The sequence below is a fragment of the Ambystoma mexicanum genome, chromosome 2q (genome assembly GCF_040938575.1).
Source record: "Ambystoma mexicanum isolate Mex_15411 chromosome 2q, UKY_AmexF1_1, whole genome shotgun sequence".
NCBI classification, from domain to species: domain Eukaryota; kingdom Metazoa; phylum Chordata; class Amphibia; order Caudata; family Ambystomatidae; genus Ambystoma; species Ambystoma mexicanum.
The window spans coordinates 433,751,806-433,770,877 of record NC_090924.1 but is presented as its reverse complement, the minus strand read 5'-3'; the positions used below and the strand labels follow the sequence as shown (position 1 = coordinate 433,770,877).

General features: G+C 43.4%; 1 protein-coding gene across 1 annotated transcript in view; it reads right to left on the bottom strand.

Annotated features, from left to right (window-relative positions):
* The window catches only part of LOC138568968 (uncharacterized), a 90,358-nt gene extending 75,020 nt beyond the window's left edge, over positions 1 to 15,338 (bottom strand). The window contains exon 1 of the mRNA XM_069646717.1: positions 14,464 to 15,338. Coding sequence (XP_069502818.1) covers positions 14,464 to 14,857 — 394 coding nt within the window. The 5' untranslated portion in view covers positions 14,858 to 15,338. The remainder of the gene's footprint in view (positions 1 to 14,463) is intronic.
* Positions 15,339 to 19,072: the final 3,734 nt, after the last annotated feature.

Genomic DNA, 19,072 nt, shown 5'->3' with positions numbered 1-19,072 from the left:
ATGCAATGAATCACATGCACTATACAAGATACAACATTTGTGCATACAACACTCTTTCCACATACTAATCATTGCAATAAAAAAAAATTGTATTAAAAGAAAACATACAATAATATTAAATAAAGTGTTAAAACTGTCACCACAATACGTGAACAGCAATATATGAACTAAGAATAAACAGGGGAGATTATACTGGGTGGTTGGAGGACAGAGGATGGGGAAGGTTAAGTAAACCTGGAGAACAATAGAGAATAAGGTGGGATACGTAAACTTCGAGAACAAGGGATAGAAAACAATCACACAGGTAGAAACACTACTACTTTAAAAAGAAATCTGTTTTTATTTGTTTTAGCATTCTATTTTTGACACCACAGAAAATAAACCTCTGAGAAGTCCACTGTTGATAGTTGTAAATATTTCAAAATAAAAGAACACTGTTGGAAATAGAAATTGAGAAAATCCTATTCACATTGTGTAAAAAGACACTAAAACATGGGCCTTTCAATGTTCAATTTCAAAGCTTGGAAACATCCAGTTTCGTTGGGACGCCACTGACAGTGAATGAACCCCCAACTTCTGCAGCATTGTCTATTCCACAAGTTCCAATTTTACTGGCTCCCAATGTTTGAGTTATGTAGTGCCTATGCCACAATCTTTTAACAAAATAAAGTGTTCCATAAGCCACAATTTGATTTCCACGAAAGATGCAAAAACATAAGATTTGCACAGAGGTACATCTACTTTTTACCCAATCCTCTTTTCCCATGACAAGTTATTTTTTCAGTTTTCCTTCATCCACTCCTACATTTTGAATACAGATTGACCTTTCAGATTGAGTTAACTGAAAAACCCCTTCCGTAGCCACAGGCCAACTCAAGTGCTTGAATTCTATCAGCACCCGCCCACCATAAAAATATTCCCAATCAGAAAATGAATGCAAAGAATCCAACTTTGTTTCAACAGATACTAAAAAAAGCAGCCACAAGAAAACACAAAAATAATAAAATGACAAAAATGAAGTTGCAAAACACGATCAATTGCACTACCGCACAGAAAACTCATACAGCTAAGAGTACCACAAAGCTGAAAGTGCATTAAAATTACAACACATACAATCAAATAAACCTGCAACCTCACTAACATACAAAAACTAAATGCGTGCATGTAAATGCCATTGATTGATAAATCTAATTGTGTAAGTGCATGTTAGTGAAAGTTAAATAATTTATACAAAAATACTTGACACACAATCAGAGCAGATGAAAAACATTATAATGAACACCACCTGATAGCAGTGGTTAATATAAATAACACACACTACACTGTAAATAAACCTTCAAATATGTAAATATGTATTAACACTTACTTTCACATCAGCCACACTCTTTCATGTGCACAGTGAGAGTTCTGGAATCAAAAGGATAAAACTGCAGAAAATGGTGGCTTTTTTACAGTCCAAAATGAATACCAAAAGAAGAGGACTATACTAATAAAACTACTAAAATGGATGACACATGTTCACTACAACCTATCACAGAGAGCTACACAAATAGAAAAGTAACAATAACTAATAACAAACAAACTCACAATAATCTTTTGCTTCCCCACCCAGCATCTTTTGTAGCCGTGGCTATTTAATGCCACTGCAGATCTTGCTTTGTAGCCGTGGCTGCACATACTTTTTTTTGCAAACTCAAAAATAAACCTACAAAACTTCAAATAAAACAATGGAACACCGGCCTGAGCACATAAAATAACACAAACAAATGGAATTCTGTGCTGTATAATCCACATAACAATATGATCATTGGACAGAAAATGTATGGTTTAATAGACACCCGCGGCTGTATGAAAAAAAACCTACAATTAATAAAATGTATTTCCACTCGCCCAAACTCCAAACAAGTGTCCCTAACATGCCTACCAGACCCCCATCCACTCCCCATGGCCCTCCTTCACTCCCCTGGCCACTCCCAATCCCCCAAAACACTTGATGCATCTATGATGCTACTCCACCCAAAATGTTGGTATATAGCCAGGGCTGCACATGGTGGCACTTATACCAACGGGAAGCAATGCTGCGCACTGGGTGGATGTGGGGTAGCCACGGTAAACACCCCCGAGCCATTGTTATTGCTAGGCACGATCCTCAATACACTGATCCTTCCCCTTTTTTGTATAGTTGCAGTTATAGGAATTCTTTTTAAAAAAAATCTAAGTATGGAATATAAATGACAAAAGAGACAGTAGTGATACAATGGTACTAGATGTCCATACAATAAATGACTGCTTGTGGAGTTATTTAAAGTGGATTATGATAAAGTATACATAGTAGTTAGGATATACATGTATGGGGTTAGGTAGTGGGTACAGGGTTCAAAAACAGGTAAAGGATGGGTTGGGCACAAACAATGAGAGTGTAGTGCATAGAAAGTTCTACAGTCAGAAGGACAGAACTGCATAAAATGGTAGCTTTTATACTTTCCACAATCAAAACCACAAAAAGAGGACTATATTTACTAACCAAAATACTAAAATGGCCGGCACATTTTGAGTATAACCTATCACAGACAAACACAGAATTACAACAGTAACATCAACTAATTACAAAAACCAAAACACACACATCATACATACATACCCTACTCATACAAATTACTAGAAATTCAAACTAGGAATAATTTTCCTGGAAACAGAGAATGACTGCAGATATCATGGCTGGCTTGAAAACTGTGTGGCTGATCAGAGACAGTTGACAGTTTTGGTTACTGGCTTTTCGCGAGAAACTAAATATTAAGATGGACCTAGCTTTGAGAGATTTTACAATTAAATCGTTTGGATTGCGGGTAATGCTTTGTTTCCTAGTGTTTCCAAAATTGTTCAGTCTGAGAAGCAGACGTCATACTAATTCAATGTGGATGGCAATGATTTGAGGAATGTACGAGGTGTGTCCCTTACTTTAATGATGAAACAAGACATTGGAAAACCAATGGAACCTTTTCCTCACACCACCTTTATCTTCTCCAATCTGACTCAGAGGCAAACATGGAGATGGACCACCAGATCTAAGGGTAACATTGAAAAATCACTGAGAAATGTTAATAAAGTAGTTTCAGCATTCATGAGAGACCACAACCATTTATGGATTTCAAACAACAACATGCAATTCTACTTGGACAATTTCTATATACATGATGTAGTACACATAACTGATGAAGGAAACACAGTGTTCCTTCATAACATCAAAACAGTACTCCAAATGTGCTAAAATACTACACTCAGTGTGCCCGAAAACAGTCATTTTAAGGACTACTTATCACATATAAATGCACAAATACAATAACATAATACCCCACATTTCTTTCAGTATAACTGTGGCCTGAGCTCATTGACTTTTCTTATTGCTGCGGTTACACATTGTTAGTTACAGGGGAAGTTCACATAGGGGTTTATACATAAATACATATTTATGTAATAGATCGTTCTGAAAAGGCATCTTTCAGGTACAAAGAGTACATTTTCAGCATATTGGGCCCTAATAGCCCCAGGGACGGTCCATTGAACCCGCGGCTATGACTTCCAGTCATTGCTGCGATTAACCGCGCCTTCAAAATCCGGCCTCACGTTGGGCGATATGGTAGCCGCGGTTATGGATCTATATTTTTTTTTAAACTGCATATGTGTGTAAAGTCAATCAAAATAAAGAGGTGGGAGTATAGTTAATCTCTAAGGTATAGAAGTTGTGAATAGATTCACTACATACAGAAAAGGTAAGAAAAAATAATATCCTTCTATCTGTAAAAAAACAAAACATAATTAGAGAACACACACATTTTAGGCAACACAATTTAATTTTCAAGTTTTTATGAACCTCATATCTCGTATGTAGGGCATCACATGCACTGTATAAGATACATTTGTGCATACAACACTGTTGTTCTCTTCACACACAGTAATCATTGGCAGAAAAAAATTCCACAGTGGGTTACAAAAAAACACAGTGGCAGTGCACAATTAAATTCCACTTCTGCCACCAGTGTCAATTCCTCCCAACCTCATCCCATCTTGTCTACACCTGATCTACAAGACTGCCAAGAACATGACAAAAAAGAACCATTCAGTTATTGGGAGAAAAAAACATGGTCGATTGAAAAAAAACAACTACATAAAAATATGGTGTGGTGTCTTCTGCTTTACCTGCACTCAAAAAACAATCCAAATGCTCAGAAAACGTCTGCTGATAAATCACACTATTTTGGGATCAAGGGGCAACACAGTAAGAAGGACATTCAAGAAGTGCAGTGTACTTTTTGTACAATTAACCATCTCATAGTTTGAGAACCTCAACTACCATCCACAAATTTGTTCAGGTCCACTCATATGACAAGGAAGAACCCCATAGGAAGGCTCTTGTTCAACACAGTTTCAGCACATACCCTCAAAAACCTGCATACAAAAAAGAAATAGATTAATAAAAATACTATTGAATTTAAGCAGCATATTAGTAAAAGTTTAAAAAAAACATAAAACATTAACTGCCATTAAATCTGGGTATATGAAAACTAGTACCAGCGTATATCATATGACAATAGTAATCAATATAACTGACACATTTATTAAGCAGCATTAAAGTAAAAGGTACAAAAATAAATGAAAAATAGACTACCACTTAATCTAATTAGGCCCAAAATAGTACCAATATATACCATCTGATAGCAGTGAAAATGTACTTGACACATAACACCCCAAATAAACTTTTATATAATTCAATCTTTACTGGTACTTACTTCCAGAACGGTCACACACTCAGCATACTGTACTGTTGAGTTCTGCAATCAAAATAAGAATACTGCAGAAAATGGTGGCTTTTATACTTTCCAAAATGAAATCCACAAAAAAAGGACTATATTCAAATAAAACCACTAAAATGGATGACACATTTCCACTACAACCAATCACAAACAGCTACACAAATAGAACAGTAACAACAACCAATAACAAACAATCAAACTCACAGAAAACTACTTTATACCTGCCCAGCATCTCTTGTAGCTGCAGCTATTTGACATGCCTATAAATCCTACCTTGTAGCTGCGGCTACGCATACATTTTTTTGCAAGCTCAAAATCAAACTAAGCCGGCCTTCAAAACTTCAAATGAAACAAGGGAACAACTAAGCATATACAAAGACAAACAGAAATGAAATTCTATGCTGCATCATCCATTTAACAATATGATTATTGCACAGAAAAAGTATGGTTCAATAGGCGCAGCTACCACATGTCCACAAACACACGTTTAATTTGCCCTCGTATACCTGCGGCTGCACACCATGCCATGTGTACCCACGGGTAGGAGCCCAGCACATCGAGAGGATGTTGGGTGGCCGCGGGTAAACACTCCAGTCATTGCTGTTGCTAGGCGCAATCCTCAACACACCAATCACTCCCCTTTTTGTTTAGCAGCGGCTATAAAATATGCTTTAAAAAAGAAAAGATCTGCGTATGGAATATGAATGACAAAAGAGACATTAGTAATACAATGGAAGTTAAAAGATCAATACAGTAAATGACTGCTCATGGAGGTATGTAAGGTAGGTGATGATAAAGAGAGCATGACAGTAAACTAGGTGGGGATACATTTAATGGGTACAATTACACAAGATATGATAGCATGGGTGAGAAGACACAAGCTAAAATACAGTGGATGGGGCATCTAAAACTAGAGTAGCGTGGCTCCTTTTTGTGTTGATTTTTTTAAACAATGTTCTTCTTTTTTTCTCCAGTCTCACATGTAAGAAAGTCTGAAAGCACACAGCCAAAATAGATAAGACTCCCAAATACCTACCGTGGCACTGACCATGGCCTTTGGCCATGGCCAGTGATTTTTCACCTCAACGTCACTATACCTATAAAAATATATTTTAAAAAGAAAGAAAACACAGGAAGCCCAAAATGTATAGCCATGTGCACGGAACTACTCTTACCCGCGGCTATCCGTAGTCCTTTCTAGCCTCGAATATAGCTGCGAATATCGGCAAAACGGCTGGACAAAAAATGCTTTCCTGCCCGCCTGGCTCTCACCAAGTGCTCCCCTCATCTGTGCTAGCTCTCCTCACTTCACAGATGGCCTCCTCACCTCCCCTGCCTGCTCCCTTTCCTCCCACAACACATGCTGTTTGTGTGACACAGTTTGCTTTGAGATGTCGGCTATTCGTGTCTAAATGCAAAGTTACAGAAAGTTTTTTGTTGCTATCTCAGTCCCTAGACCCACTGCAACTACCAGATTTCTCTTGGTGCCCTCCAGCCACGCCTTCAACTCTAGCCTGATGGCATTTGCATGTGTTTTGATCTGCAAATGGCTTTTTTCGTGCGTTTCATTTTCCCATATCATTGGCTATAGCCGCGGTTATCTCTCGCATCGAGAGAAAACCAAGATGGCAACTGTTACATTTCTAAAAACACCCAGTGTTAGGTAAATCCCTGAGACATGGCTATCTATTTTTAAGAAGTGGGCACCCCCCTTTTCCATCAAATATTTAAATAACTACTGCATGGAAAAACCCCAAACCACGCATGGATCGCGAATCAAAGCTTCAACCGCGGCCCAGCATGTCCTTTACTGTAAAATTGTACTCTTCGAGATCTGCCATGCACCTCACAATTTGAGGCAATAATTTTCATTGTATAAGTGAGCGGTTTGTGGTCTGTTCTTATGACATAAGGAATACCCCACAAGAAGGTCCTAAAAAGTTTAAGAGGCCACCACCGCCAATGCTTCACTTTAAATTACAGCATAGCGCTTCCCTGCATCCGTGAGGACGCTAGATGCAAATGTGATGGGCCGATACTGACCGTTTTGCCACTGTGATAATACTGCCCCACCCCTAATTTGCTAGCATCCACAATGAGAACTGCCCTACACCTGGCATTAAATTGAATCAAAGAGGGTGCTTGATCCACATCTCTCTTGGATCTATCAACTTCCTCCTGACACTGTTGTGACCATATAAACTGATTGTATTTTTTTCAATAGATTTCTCATGTGCACTGTTTTTTCTCCATACACAGGGATTATTTTTACATAGTATTCAGTCATTCCTGAAAATGACCTTAGTTGCTCCTTCGTCATGGATGAAGGAGCTTGCGTCACTACTTTGACTAATCCCTCCTTGCTCCTAATCCCTCTTGCATCAATGGTATGCCCCAAGTACGCTACACTTTGTACACCTATTTGACACTTCAATAATTTGATAGTCAAACCCTTATCTTGCGTTACTTTTAACACCTCATGTACCCTATGGTTGTGTTCTTTTATGCTTTGCCCCCACATTCGAATGTCATCTTGAAAATACCTTTTGTTCACCATATAACCAAACAATGCTTGCAACAGATGTGGGAAAAACAGAAGATGGCAAGCTTAAACGAAAGGCATACAATGAACCCTATGAGCCCGAAAAGGGGTCACTAAATATGTAAGAGGATGTGACTCTTCATGCAGATTAATCTCATGATATGAGGATGATGCATCAAATGTAGAAAACCATGATGCTTAACCAATTAGAACTAACAATTAATTAATATTTGAGAGGGGATGTCTGTTCACCCTTATGTTCACAAATCCACACACATCGTTAGACCACCATCCTACTTGCATGCAAGCACCACTGGACATAATAGTTATGTGTGGAGTATGTTCACCTTCTTCATTCCCCCCAGATTTTCCTTCCATTGCTTGTTTGTAGCCCCTGGTTTTATGGCCCTGGCCCGGGGCAGCACAATTTTAAACTTACCCTGGGCCAGCAATGGGCCACACTGGAACCACCCCCACCATCCCAGACCTGCTGTTCCAGTGAGTCGCTGAGCAACCTGCAATTTAAAGGTGTTAGTACAGGAGATTGGCCACAATCCAGAATTCCTACTATTAAATAAGACACAGTACACCATTAGAGAAGGGGTGGGGGCTACGCATACAAGCATTTATTTAAATCACGTCAACCATTACTCCTGTACACTTGTCTTTTCTATCCAGGTATGCCCCCTTCATGGTCTCAATCCAAATTTACTATGTCATTTACAAAGCAGAAGTTACAATGTGACACACGCCCCACACCATATGAACTTTGGGCAGGTTCCTTCTCACAGTTCCCCTGGGCTCACAAACCTTCATTTCAACCCTTCCATTTGTCACCATACACTTTTATTTTACATTTCCTTTGCATAACATTGGCATCTGCTGACTGACATTATTTGTCCTCACTTGTCAGTCCTGTAAAAAGTCAATAAAGTACCATACCTTTATTGTATGCCCTTACTGCTGTGATGCACCAATAGGTCAAATCCCCCACTGTGCTGCGGGTGGCTGCCACAGGTTTGAAAGGTGGTATTTTGGGACCTTGCTGCACTCTGCTTCTTTCCTCCATTTCAGTGTGAGTAATGGCTATGAATTGCTGAGCTCCAGGACTCTTGTTGAATGGACGCTGGAAGCCCGTTCTGTTGCTCCACAGTGGTGCATTCATTAAAGGGATTTGACAGATTTTCATCTATTTTCTCTTTGGCGGTGCTTGATATTACTTCTGGGCTCTCCAAGCCTTTATTTCCTCTGTGGCGGTGCTTCAAAATGAATGGGGCTTATAAAACACTTTATTTCCTCTGTGACAGTGCTGCAAGTTATTTCCGTTGTGCCGGTGAGTGTGTTTATGTTGTTGTTGGGCTCCACCCAGGTCCGGGTTACCTGTGTGAAGCCTTGGGATGAACGGCCCCATTTCACACTGAGCCCCCGCTGTGTAAGACGTCACAGCCAGGGCTCCAGGTATGTTCCTTGCGCTTCATGTACACCGGCCTCCCCGTCTGTCCCCAGGCAGGGTGGATCCCTCACAGGCCCTTCGGTGGCTCTCGCAGCCCACACCTGTCATGCAGCCGCTGAGGTCATCGCTGTTTGCCGCTCATCCCATCTAACCCAGGGGCAGGCGGTCTTACCTCCACAGCCACGCTCTCCTTCACCCAGACCGTAGCTCTCAGGCCATGGCCAGGACTGGGTCGTTTTGTTCACCTAGGTCGCGGTGCGCCACGCGGCCCTGGGCTTTATTGTCTTCTGGCCTGCCCAGACTGGCCCCCTGGCTGGCTGTTGCCTCTCAGGCCACACCATTAGTCTTGGGATCGAACGCACACGCGACCCTGGGCTGGGGTGTTGTTTCACTGATGCTGCACCCCGCCCGTGGCCTGGGGATTCAGATCGCACTGAGCTGCAGCTGGCAATTGTAGCCCAGCCTGCCTCCTCCTAGATGCCCTGGAGGGCTGCTCGATGCTGTGACCGCCCCAGGGTGTCCAAATATCCTTTCCTCTATTCTCTCTTCTTCTTAATTATCTCTTTACCTCTTTGTCTCCCTCTGTCTTTTCCGTCTTCCAACAGTCATTTTCCAACGGTCCTTTTCTTCTTTTCCTTGTAGATGGTTTCCAGGTAAGCCTGTTGTCCACAGTCTCAGAGTTCTAGAAGTCCTCCATGATGGGGACACATGGTACAGTCAGGTAAATCCAGTAGAACACATAAACTCATTAAATGCAATACTTTGTTAAACTCCTGTGTCCTGTGTTTCTCTTATATTGTTTTCCCTACCTACCCTTATATATAACCCTCCTAGCTGGAAGGGCCCATATAGACCGGCGGTTACATAGAGTATCCACCTCATGACCCCCACACATGTCCAGTACCATACATGTGTATTTTCGGGACTGTGTCTCAACTACTGATGCACCCCACAGCACCAGGCCAGCCACCAACTGTCGCCAGTGGAATCCCGGGTCCTGATGATGCTCCTAGGGTTCTGGATGGAATCATGAGGACCTCATGACAACAAAAGGTGAGTTCCTTCCTAAACATAACTATAGCACAAACATTACTTAGCAGACGTGTGAACGTAAGTAATGAAGCTACTTTATAGACATGGCAACTCTCTCCTTTAATGAGTATCAGTGAACATGCATTTTATCTGGCAGGCTTTGATATTCATTATAATTAATACATCTATTTACTCATGGAACTACATGTGTAAACCAGAATATTCAATTCAGTTCCCATCTCCACAGGCCTATAGTTTCTACAGCAAAGCTTGATGTGATACAGCTGGTGAGTCATAGGACCTATAACAAAAGTAAAGTGTTGAAGAGGGTTATGTGTTGTGCCCTCACGGCCCGCTCGGAATATTTCATAGAAGGACCGCCGGCATCAACACCAGTCCTGCAATGATTGCACCCTTTGACCTGCAGTACTTTGAGGTCCTATGTAGGCACTAAATGGGAACGCCATATGAGCATCTCTGTAGTGTACCTCGGTGCGCAAGATGGCCCCCGCTGTGCCTTCTCACGCAAGTCATACCTGCGCACTGAGGATGTGACGCAGTTGACAGTTTAACTCTCATATCGTGTTGGCCCCTCTGCTGACAAGAGGGTTTTACCTCCTTCACGCTTATAATTAATACATAGTAACTGGTCATCCACGCGTCTTTACTTCATTTCAAGTGACGACGAAGGTGAGGGACGAGGAGGAAGACCCCTGTCACCGTCTGTTTCCAGGACTCAGGGAGAGTCTCCTAGTCGGACATATCCTGGTAGTGGCTTGCAGCGGCCTGGTGTCCAATTGAGCTTCAACCCAGGACATTACACGGCTGGCCAAGGTGGCGCTGCAGCATAGGTGAGCTCTTGTTGTGGGTATGCAGTTCGGGTGATGGAGCGGGCGGCAGAAACTTCATAAGACATGGGGGAAAGCAGGGAGGACGACCAGAGGAAGCGGTACATGGCAGGATCTATGCTGGAGGTGTGAAGGGCGACAGCATTATCTGAACACGCCGCATAACGTCAACAATACGCCCATATTGGTGTTCATTCATCGTTGATGCACATGCTTCACCAGTGGCGGTTAAAAGATTACACCTTATATTGTCGGCTTTATGTGCGATTTTTGGGCATGTTAACTATGAAGCACACAGGAGGGAGAGTGCTGTCCGGATGACATTGAATTGGGGTGTAGAGTGTGGAAAGAGATTTTCATCACACTATGGTTTTACTCCATGGATACTGGTGAACCCTTGGATCTGCACCTAGGGATCTGCTTTGGAGGAACATATTTTAGCAATACAGTATCTGCATCCCTGGGAGATGTTGATTTCATGTTCTGTAATTGGCAAATCCTTGAAAACACATAAAGTGCAGCGTGGACATTACATGAAATGAAGTAAGGACGTGTGGATAACCAGGTACTATGTATTTATTATAAGCGTGTAGCAGAGGAGCCAACACGATATGACAGTTAAACTGTCAATTGTGCCACAACCTCAGTGGGCGGGGATGACTTGCGTGAGGAGGAACAGCGAGATATACTACAATATCTTTCTTTCACTAACCATGTTTAAGATCCCCCCTAAAACCAAGCTGCTCTCTCCGGTCTTCAGCCACTTTCTCTTAAGGAACAAACTGACAGCCACAACTGTCAAATCCTGTCATTCTGTCATTGGTTATTTCACTCCTCTGTCTCCTTGCAACGGGTCCTTCCCTGGGAACCACTGAGCACCTTATGGTAAAGAGTTTCTCACTGCACTCCAGTCAGACGGGCCAAAGAAGAATATTTTGATGTAATTCGGAGGTCCTAGAAGTTGTAAAAAGTTAGCTCACTTATACCTCGTCACAGCTGAAAGGAACAATGAAAACAGGCTGAGGCTGGACCTAAAATGACAGATGATGTGGGAGTTTTTAGATGAGATGGAGAAGTTTACATGGTGTGAATAGAGACAATGATAATGGATTAGAGCAGCAATTGCCAGAAGGTCAGGATGTCAGTAGGTGGTATCAGTTCCAGAGTTTGAAGGAAACGCAGTTTAAAATATCTGGCATAATTGCAGGACCTTATGATGATGTTGCAAAGGTCGTATAGTGTGTGCAATATTGTATTTTGCAGTATCTGGTGTGTGTTTATTTTCTGTGGTGGGGATGGGGGGCATTCAACGTAATAAGGTAAGATGGGATGTGGTGAATTGAAATGTGGCAATTGGAGGGAAGAAATTGATACGCGAAGAGTTTTGGAGGTGCACTGAATGAGGAGATTATGCAGTGCCTTCTGGTTTTACATGCAGCAAGAGTGAAGAGGGATGGGCAAATTCACCCCTTCCTTCCCATCCCATAAGGCATATGATGCAGAAGAAGGCCAGGAGAAATCGTGAACGCCCATACTATTTCGGACAAATTCCTAGTACTCCAATAATCGATAAGTATGTCGAGAGGTACCCACTCAGCCAACCTTACAGACCAGGTGTGGTACAAGCCTTACCCAGAGTGGACGAGGCGTCTCAGACTGCAACTAAAGAGAGCTCAATTGACACTATTGACTAAAGCACTGAGAAGCCAAAGGCACTGACGTCGTTAGAGACACCACGACATAGCAGCATTAGACAGGAAGCACATGTGCCATCCGCACATCGTGACACAAACACACACTCAAATACACGAAGAACACAAGCGTACAGTTCTATATTTAGAGGACAGATACATATACATACTGTCATTGCTTTATTTCTTTTCATTAGCTTAACGCAGCAACGCAGAATCTGCAAGAAGCAAGAGATCCTGAACAAAGCTTGCAGATGCTTATGTGCAATTAACCTTATGAAACTGCAGGAGCACCTATGGGACCTGACATAGCCAAGTGTGACTAACATATGGGAATATAGAATAGCACGAACATGTAGATGCCAAATTACGGCTCAGGAAACTTACAGCAGGCCACAAGAGCTGAGCTGAGGTGAATTCAGGCTGGACAAGAGCAAATGTTTGAGACAGGACCTGCTGCCAAGGCCAGCAGATACAAACGACATTCCATTGCCTGAACAACAGTTATACCAGCTGCAATAAATGTGAATAATTCCTCAAAATTCAAAGCTGCAGAAGCTCCAAATCATGGTCTCCGAACATGTGACCCAGCTGACTTAGACAATGAATTGAAACCAGAGCTTGGAAAGAGAGTCGATCTCACGCCGCCAGACAGAATCTTGCAACAAAGATGTTACAATGAGACAAGTGTTGCACAAGATGAACGTCATAGTCATAGTCATAGTCTAAGGTGGTGCACACAAGTTACAATGCAGACACATAGTCATTCTTTTTACCTTGAGAAGATACACCAAGAGCCGAGAACCATTGCGGATCCCAGGCCTGGGGAAATCAACTCTAGCCAATCACAGTTCAGACTCCTAGGGGTGGGTAGCAACAGGGAGAACCAATAGTAAGACCCTCACACTGTAACATTGTTTACAGTTAGTAATTTGGGGATGGACCAGGCCAGTCACCTGACATGCGAGAGCCAGTGGAATAATTCATATAAGGGACTGTATAGGTCATTAGGCTCCTGACAGCCAATCCCAGATGGCGAAAGGTTTTTTCTGGAGTAGGGCCCAGGTTGTGACATCACTATGACGCAATCAGGATACAAAACTGGCCTGCGAGCCAGGAGACGTTAAGATGTCTGTGAATTTCTTCTATCCTTGTACTGATCCCTGTTGGTTTTGGCTGTAATAAACTGCAGTTTGAACTTGTTGTCTGGCTGAGTCTACATTCCTTTTTGGGGGAAGGGTTTATGGCCTTCCAATAGTCTGCAAACTCCTAGTAGCCCTCAAACCTACCTGGGAGTTTGTCCCCAACAAGAGCCTGTGGTGGAAGGGGCAGGAGAATTAGAAACAGATCTTAGAATATCATTGGAAACTCAGATTATGAAGCAATTGCAGGTAGGTTTGTAGCAGATGCTTTGAGCAGCCATAGTTAATTGTCTTGTGGTAGTCAGTTGATGGCTGTTCTACCATTTCTAGCAGGGGTAAGTGTACCAAAAAAAGTGGTGGAGCTGTGGTCTCGGCAGGGGAGAGGGTAGGCAGAAGCATGGTGCAACCTGTAATCAACCAATTGTTGCGGCCGGAGCATTGCACTAGTCTAAGTGGCTAGTAACTAAGGCTCCTATTCCAACTTTACACTTGCACAGGGACATGAATGGACATATCCACTGTATATAATGGTGAATATGGTCATACAAAGTAGAGGAATGGTAAACAGAAAAATAAAAGTAGTGGAACACCACTACCGACCAATCCCAGTCACTTCGATCACTGATTTTTAGACACAATCAAGACCCTTCTTTGGTTGAATGGCAGAATTTAGCAAAGAAAAATATTGACAAATGAGGTGCCACAATGGCACAAGAGTGTGCTAAAACAGGGCCCGATAGCTGTGCTTAGATAGGTATTATCAGTTTGCAACATGGCTTTTGGGCCAAGGTAAAATGTGCTCAGAGGGGGGAGTATTTCACAGTTATGCTGACTATGCAAGGTAGAGAGAGTTTACAAATAGACATTCCACAATGGGTGATATGAAGGGACCTGCACGTGTGCGTGGTTTGTGTGATCTTAATAGTTTCTCTTAAGTGACTTACGAGACACCATTCCTATGTCTGTCATGTCCACCCTTTCAGGACCTTCAGTGAAAGGTGGGCTCCTGGGATTCTCCTCCGTTGCATTGTGTGACTGCTCTTCACACGGACCCCCAGCTGTCGCTAATGGGGGCCACCTGTCTCCATGACGCTCGATATCCTTCCATCGCCTCTTGACGTCAGCAATTGTCCTGCCTCCCTGGCCAGCTCTATTGACGCTGCGTAAAATGCTCTCCCAAATTTGTTTCTTGGCCAGCATAGACAGCTTTTTGGAAGTGGTCCCGAAAAGGTTCTCGTAGTGGCCCCTCACTTCCTGAACGAGGACGGACAGTTCCTGGACCGTGAACGTGGATGACTTCTGCTCATTTGAAACCAGGCACTTGTCTGCTTCTGTCATTGCGGCCCAAGGTCTTCTGGTAAATGGCACTATTCAGCTAGACTGGCTGGCACGTGACACGTGTTCTGTGCCACCGGAAGCCTGTAGCTACTCTATACCAGTGCAGGTAGAAGTGCTCCAGTTTGCTGAAGACACAGTCCCACTGACAAGAAATTCTGCGTTTGCATCTCAGGCATCATCCTTCGTATGTACTTGCTGGTCACGGAGCTGAAGACAGCCACGCTGCATGTGTGGAAGACATGATAGCATTGCACGTTTCGTCATGTAGTAAGCCACTTACTACTTCCCAGAGATGCTTCTATCCGCCAGGGCCTCTGATTTCCTCAGAGAGTTGGAGGACCCCTCAGTTTCCCTACGTCACCCTTTGGGGTGGAGCCGAGGCGGTGCTGCTTGCCGAACTCTGGTGGAGGACCATCTCCTGGTGTTGGGGTTCAATGACAGCTAGTGAGTGAGTGCATCTCTGGCCTGCAGTGTCATGTGTGTTCTATAGGTGCCATGCCAGCAATGCTGTCATAGTGGCACTGCAAGAAGATTCTAGAACACAGACTAGCACTCTGGCTCTTGTGTGCCTCTGATGTACCATCTTTCACAGCAAGAGATGGGCCACTTTTGACCACAGCAATACATTTCAAAATCAAGACGAAGGCCTGCCACATGTGACAACTTGCCCCACAAAGTCATGACCACAAGAGGATCTACACAGTTTAAAGGAAGGCAACTTTGAGGAACTCATTGTTATTCTAGTCCCTGGATGAGATGCCACGCAATCACTGTGATTGGTTTGCATGTGGACCCATCTTAAAGGCAGCAGGTTGGGCCAAAACCGGGAGCTCACCTGCCCACTGAATGATATAATAAGCAACTCCAGATGGGTTTCGACTTGTTGGGCTCCTCCAGTACGGTCCACATTATGCCTATTTTTACAGTAGGAAGGGTACCCTCCTCTGGCACAGCCCCTCCCTCTTATGTAGATTCATGGGCATCGCTTAGATTCAGGGGACATTCATGAACTATTTATTCCTAAATGAATGGGAGTGTTGCCTTTGGGCCCATGAAGCAGTAGTCAAACATTATTTGGCTTGTCTGTGCCAGGGAATATGATCAAATCTAAAAGTTGATGACTGGAAGGTTTTGAATTGCCTGGCATTACGTTGGGCATCCTCTAGATGATATAATGTGCTGGGGAACAATCATATGCAGTTTTCAGCAACTTTGCCAAATCAACTGTAAACGATATACCAGGCTGGGGCATTTTCCAACAAGGTCTCTGAGGCCTAGTACCATACCACACGCCAGGAGGTAATTGCCCAACAGCCATTGGGTTCAGAACAGTTTAAGAGCCTAATAGCCGAATGCATTCATAAAGGGTCCACAATGCATTCAGCTATTAGGTTCTTCAGACAGGAACTTCAGTTGGTCAATGCTCTTGCCAATCTGAATGATTGCCACAGTACCTACCCATTTACTGACCTTTTCCCAAGCACTCTCAGGGGCTACACACATGCTACAGGCTACTGTATGGCTAGCCACGTACACAGGTAACCTTTAATGCTCACTCTACCCACTTGAATGGATCTTACGTTTGTATGTGAACTTTTCTGGCACGCCTAGCTGAAAGGCAGACTCCAATTCCCATATACACAGAGCCCCAAAAACACCTTAAGATATGTCCTCCTGCCAGAGGTGTCTCTAGGAGATGCTGGTGTGGGCATTAGCCCTGGGCCTTTGGTTGTTGCCCCGGATAGAAGATCAGAGGCTCCAACCAAGTCCCGACAGTCCCGACATTAGCGTAGCCCCGGAACTTTTACAAACCTAGCAACACCCCATCACTATAATGCGTGTCAAAATACCTGTTGAAAAACGCTAGGATCTTGGGTTTCTTACACTCCCATCTGTGATCAGTCAGACCATAGTACTCAAATGCAGTTATGAGTTTGCGTTTTTCCTTGGGCTCACCACTATTTCCCTTGATAGCAAGGCTCTGTGGCTCTGTGCCCGTGTGTTGTTGAGGTCCATCTTAGCCTCAGTCCTTCCTCAGCCATCTTCGGCTAGCTGGTCCAGTACTTTGGAACCAAGTGGACATACGACTGTCAGCAGCCACTCCATGGGGATGCCATCTTGGAATGTGTCAAGTGTTGACTAGGCTCAGGCCGATATGGCCCAATACGAGTTTTTAGGGCATTTAAACGTTTGGAAGGTAGGGACCCAATTGCCATTTAGCCATCTATAAACATTCCACATTGTAGACATCACCCAAGTCTCCCAGGTTTCTGGAAGAAATATCTAATACTCTGCAGGAGTCTTCCTGAAGCTCATGAAAACTTGCTTGGTTATGCAGTTGTAGTTTCAGGTAACACTACAAGGACAAATTATCAGTGGAACACTCAGGCTCTTCTTAATCATTGAACTCAAACTCAGACTAAATGCACACCCAGAAAGAGAGACCAAATCACTGTTTCCCCTTCAGAAAGCATCCGTCACATCACCTGAAAAGAGAGGCTTTTGGGGCTAACTTCTAACTAGCAGCTACTAAAGAAGATGTGCTTTGTCAATTGCAGATTGATGGTACTCAATGTTCGGACATTTCAGTTACATGTCCTGCAGAGGTTGTTTTTTTCTCTCTTTCTCACTATCTTGAGTCAGTCTTGCTTCAGCCTTAACGGGTCTCCATCCAACTCTCTTGCTTGCTTTTTATCTGTTATGCAGACTCAACTACCTCAACCCCTACGTGTTTGAGCGCTAAGACTGCAGCTTGTCTTGGGGCAGCTCCAGGAGGCAGTGGGTTTCAAGGGCAAACAGCCTAGAGGTTGCATTTGGTGCCGGACCAGCATCAGCCTGTGTGGATGGGATTTCCAGGGAGCTCTGGGGAGCCTTCAGGTTCCCCCCTCATTAGCATCACCTTCACGCTCAGTTTCAAGGCACCTTGTTTGGGTTCCCTAGTCATACTATCCCAAAAGTCAATTATATGCTGTATTATTGGTAATTTGACGACTTGGCTGTCTCTAGGCTAACTCCTCTGATTAGTGAATGCTTTGAGTTGCTACACAGCCGAACCAGGCAGGACATCTCCCTCCAAACATACAGGATTCTGCATGTTAAGCTATGGGTAGTGTAAGGAGCATGTGTGAATAAAGCCTGACCTTTAGTGAGATGTAGTCAGTGCTTTCTGAAGACCAGGGTTCAGCTGATCGCTCTGCCAGTATTATGGGAGTGAGGGCATGGGGTTGCTCTGTACACCCCTGGGAGTGGGGCATATAATTAGATCTAAATGAGTCCTCCTTAAGATCCCTGAGATACATGTAGCCCTTAGTCTGAAGACAAATGCTTGACTTAGCTTTTCTCTCTAGAAACTGCTTAGTGGGTCTCAGCTGCCAGCATAGCACATATTTAGGAATGGAGCAGGAATGAAGTGATCAGAGATGTGGCTGCTATCTAGGCAGGGTTTCACCTCTGTCCCCTGACAATCCAGCAACTCTGCCCTCAATATGAAGCCAAACCAAGACTCAAAGAGCCTCTGTTTGCCAGTAGGAAACAAGGCGCACGTCTCTAAGGATGCAGGGAGCGGAGGGATCATGAGGTACAATGTGACACTTGAAGAGATAGGCAAACTCATATAATATAGTCATAGCTGTCATACTTAAAGCTAATTATATGTATTACCATAAACAACACAAATATGATATACCTACAACCTGGATTTTAGTCATTGCGACCTGTATTGTAGTAAAGAGTGTCATGCCACAGCGTTAGGCCCAGCATGGTGTCTGGGGAGCTAGTGGGAGGTTTCCTCCTTTGGGATGTCCTTGTGGTTTCGCAATTCTTTTCTTTATGCCTATCAGAGGGGCACGCTGCTCCTTTTTGGTGCTGGTTATTAGGAGGAGTACCATCTCTATGCCAAAACTTCCATTGGAGTACAGATAGGAGGAAGATGGGATGTGATGTGAGGAATGGCGCACTGTTTTTGGGTGTTGGGTGGTTACTTACCAATCCATTGATTGCCAATAGTCGTGCTAATCCCTATGGCCATTTCCACTCAATAATTGCCCCTCCATTCCCAAAACACATTCTCCTGGCGTCTCCTTGAGCTAGGTCCATCAAGCAGTAACACCAAACTGGGTGCCATACAGGGCATGGCAGTGATATTTCAAAGCAATCTGCTGAGGCTTACTGGCTTTACTGTAGCTGTAAACAAGCTACTGCTGTAATAAAAATGTC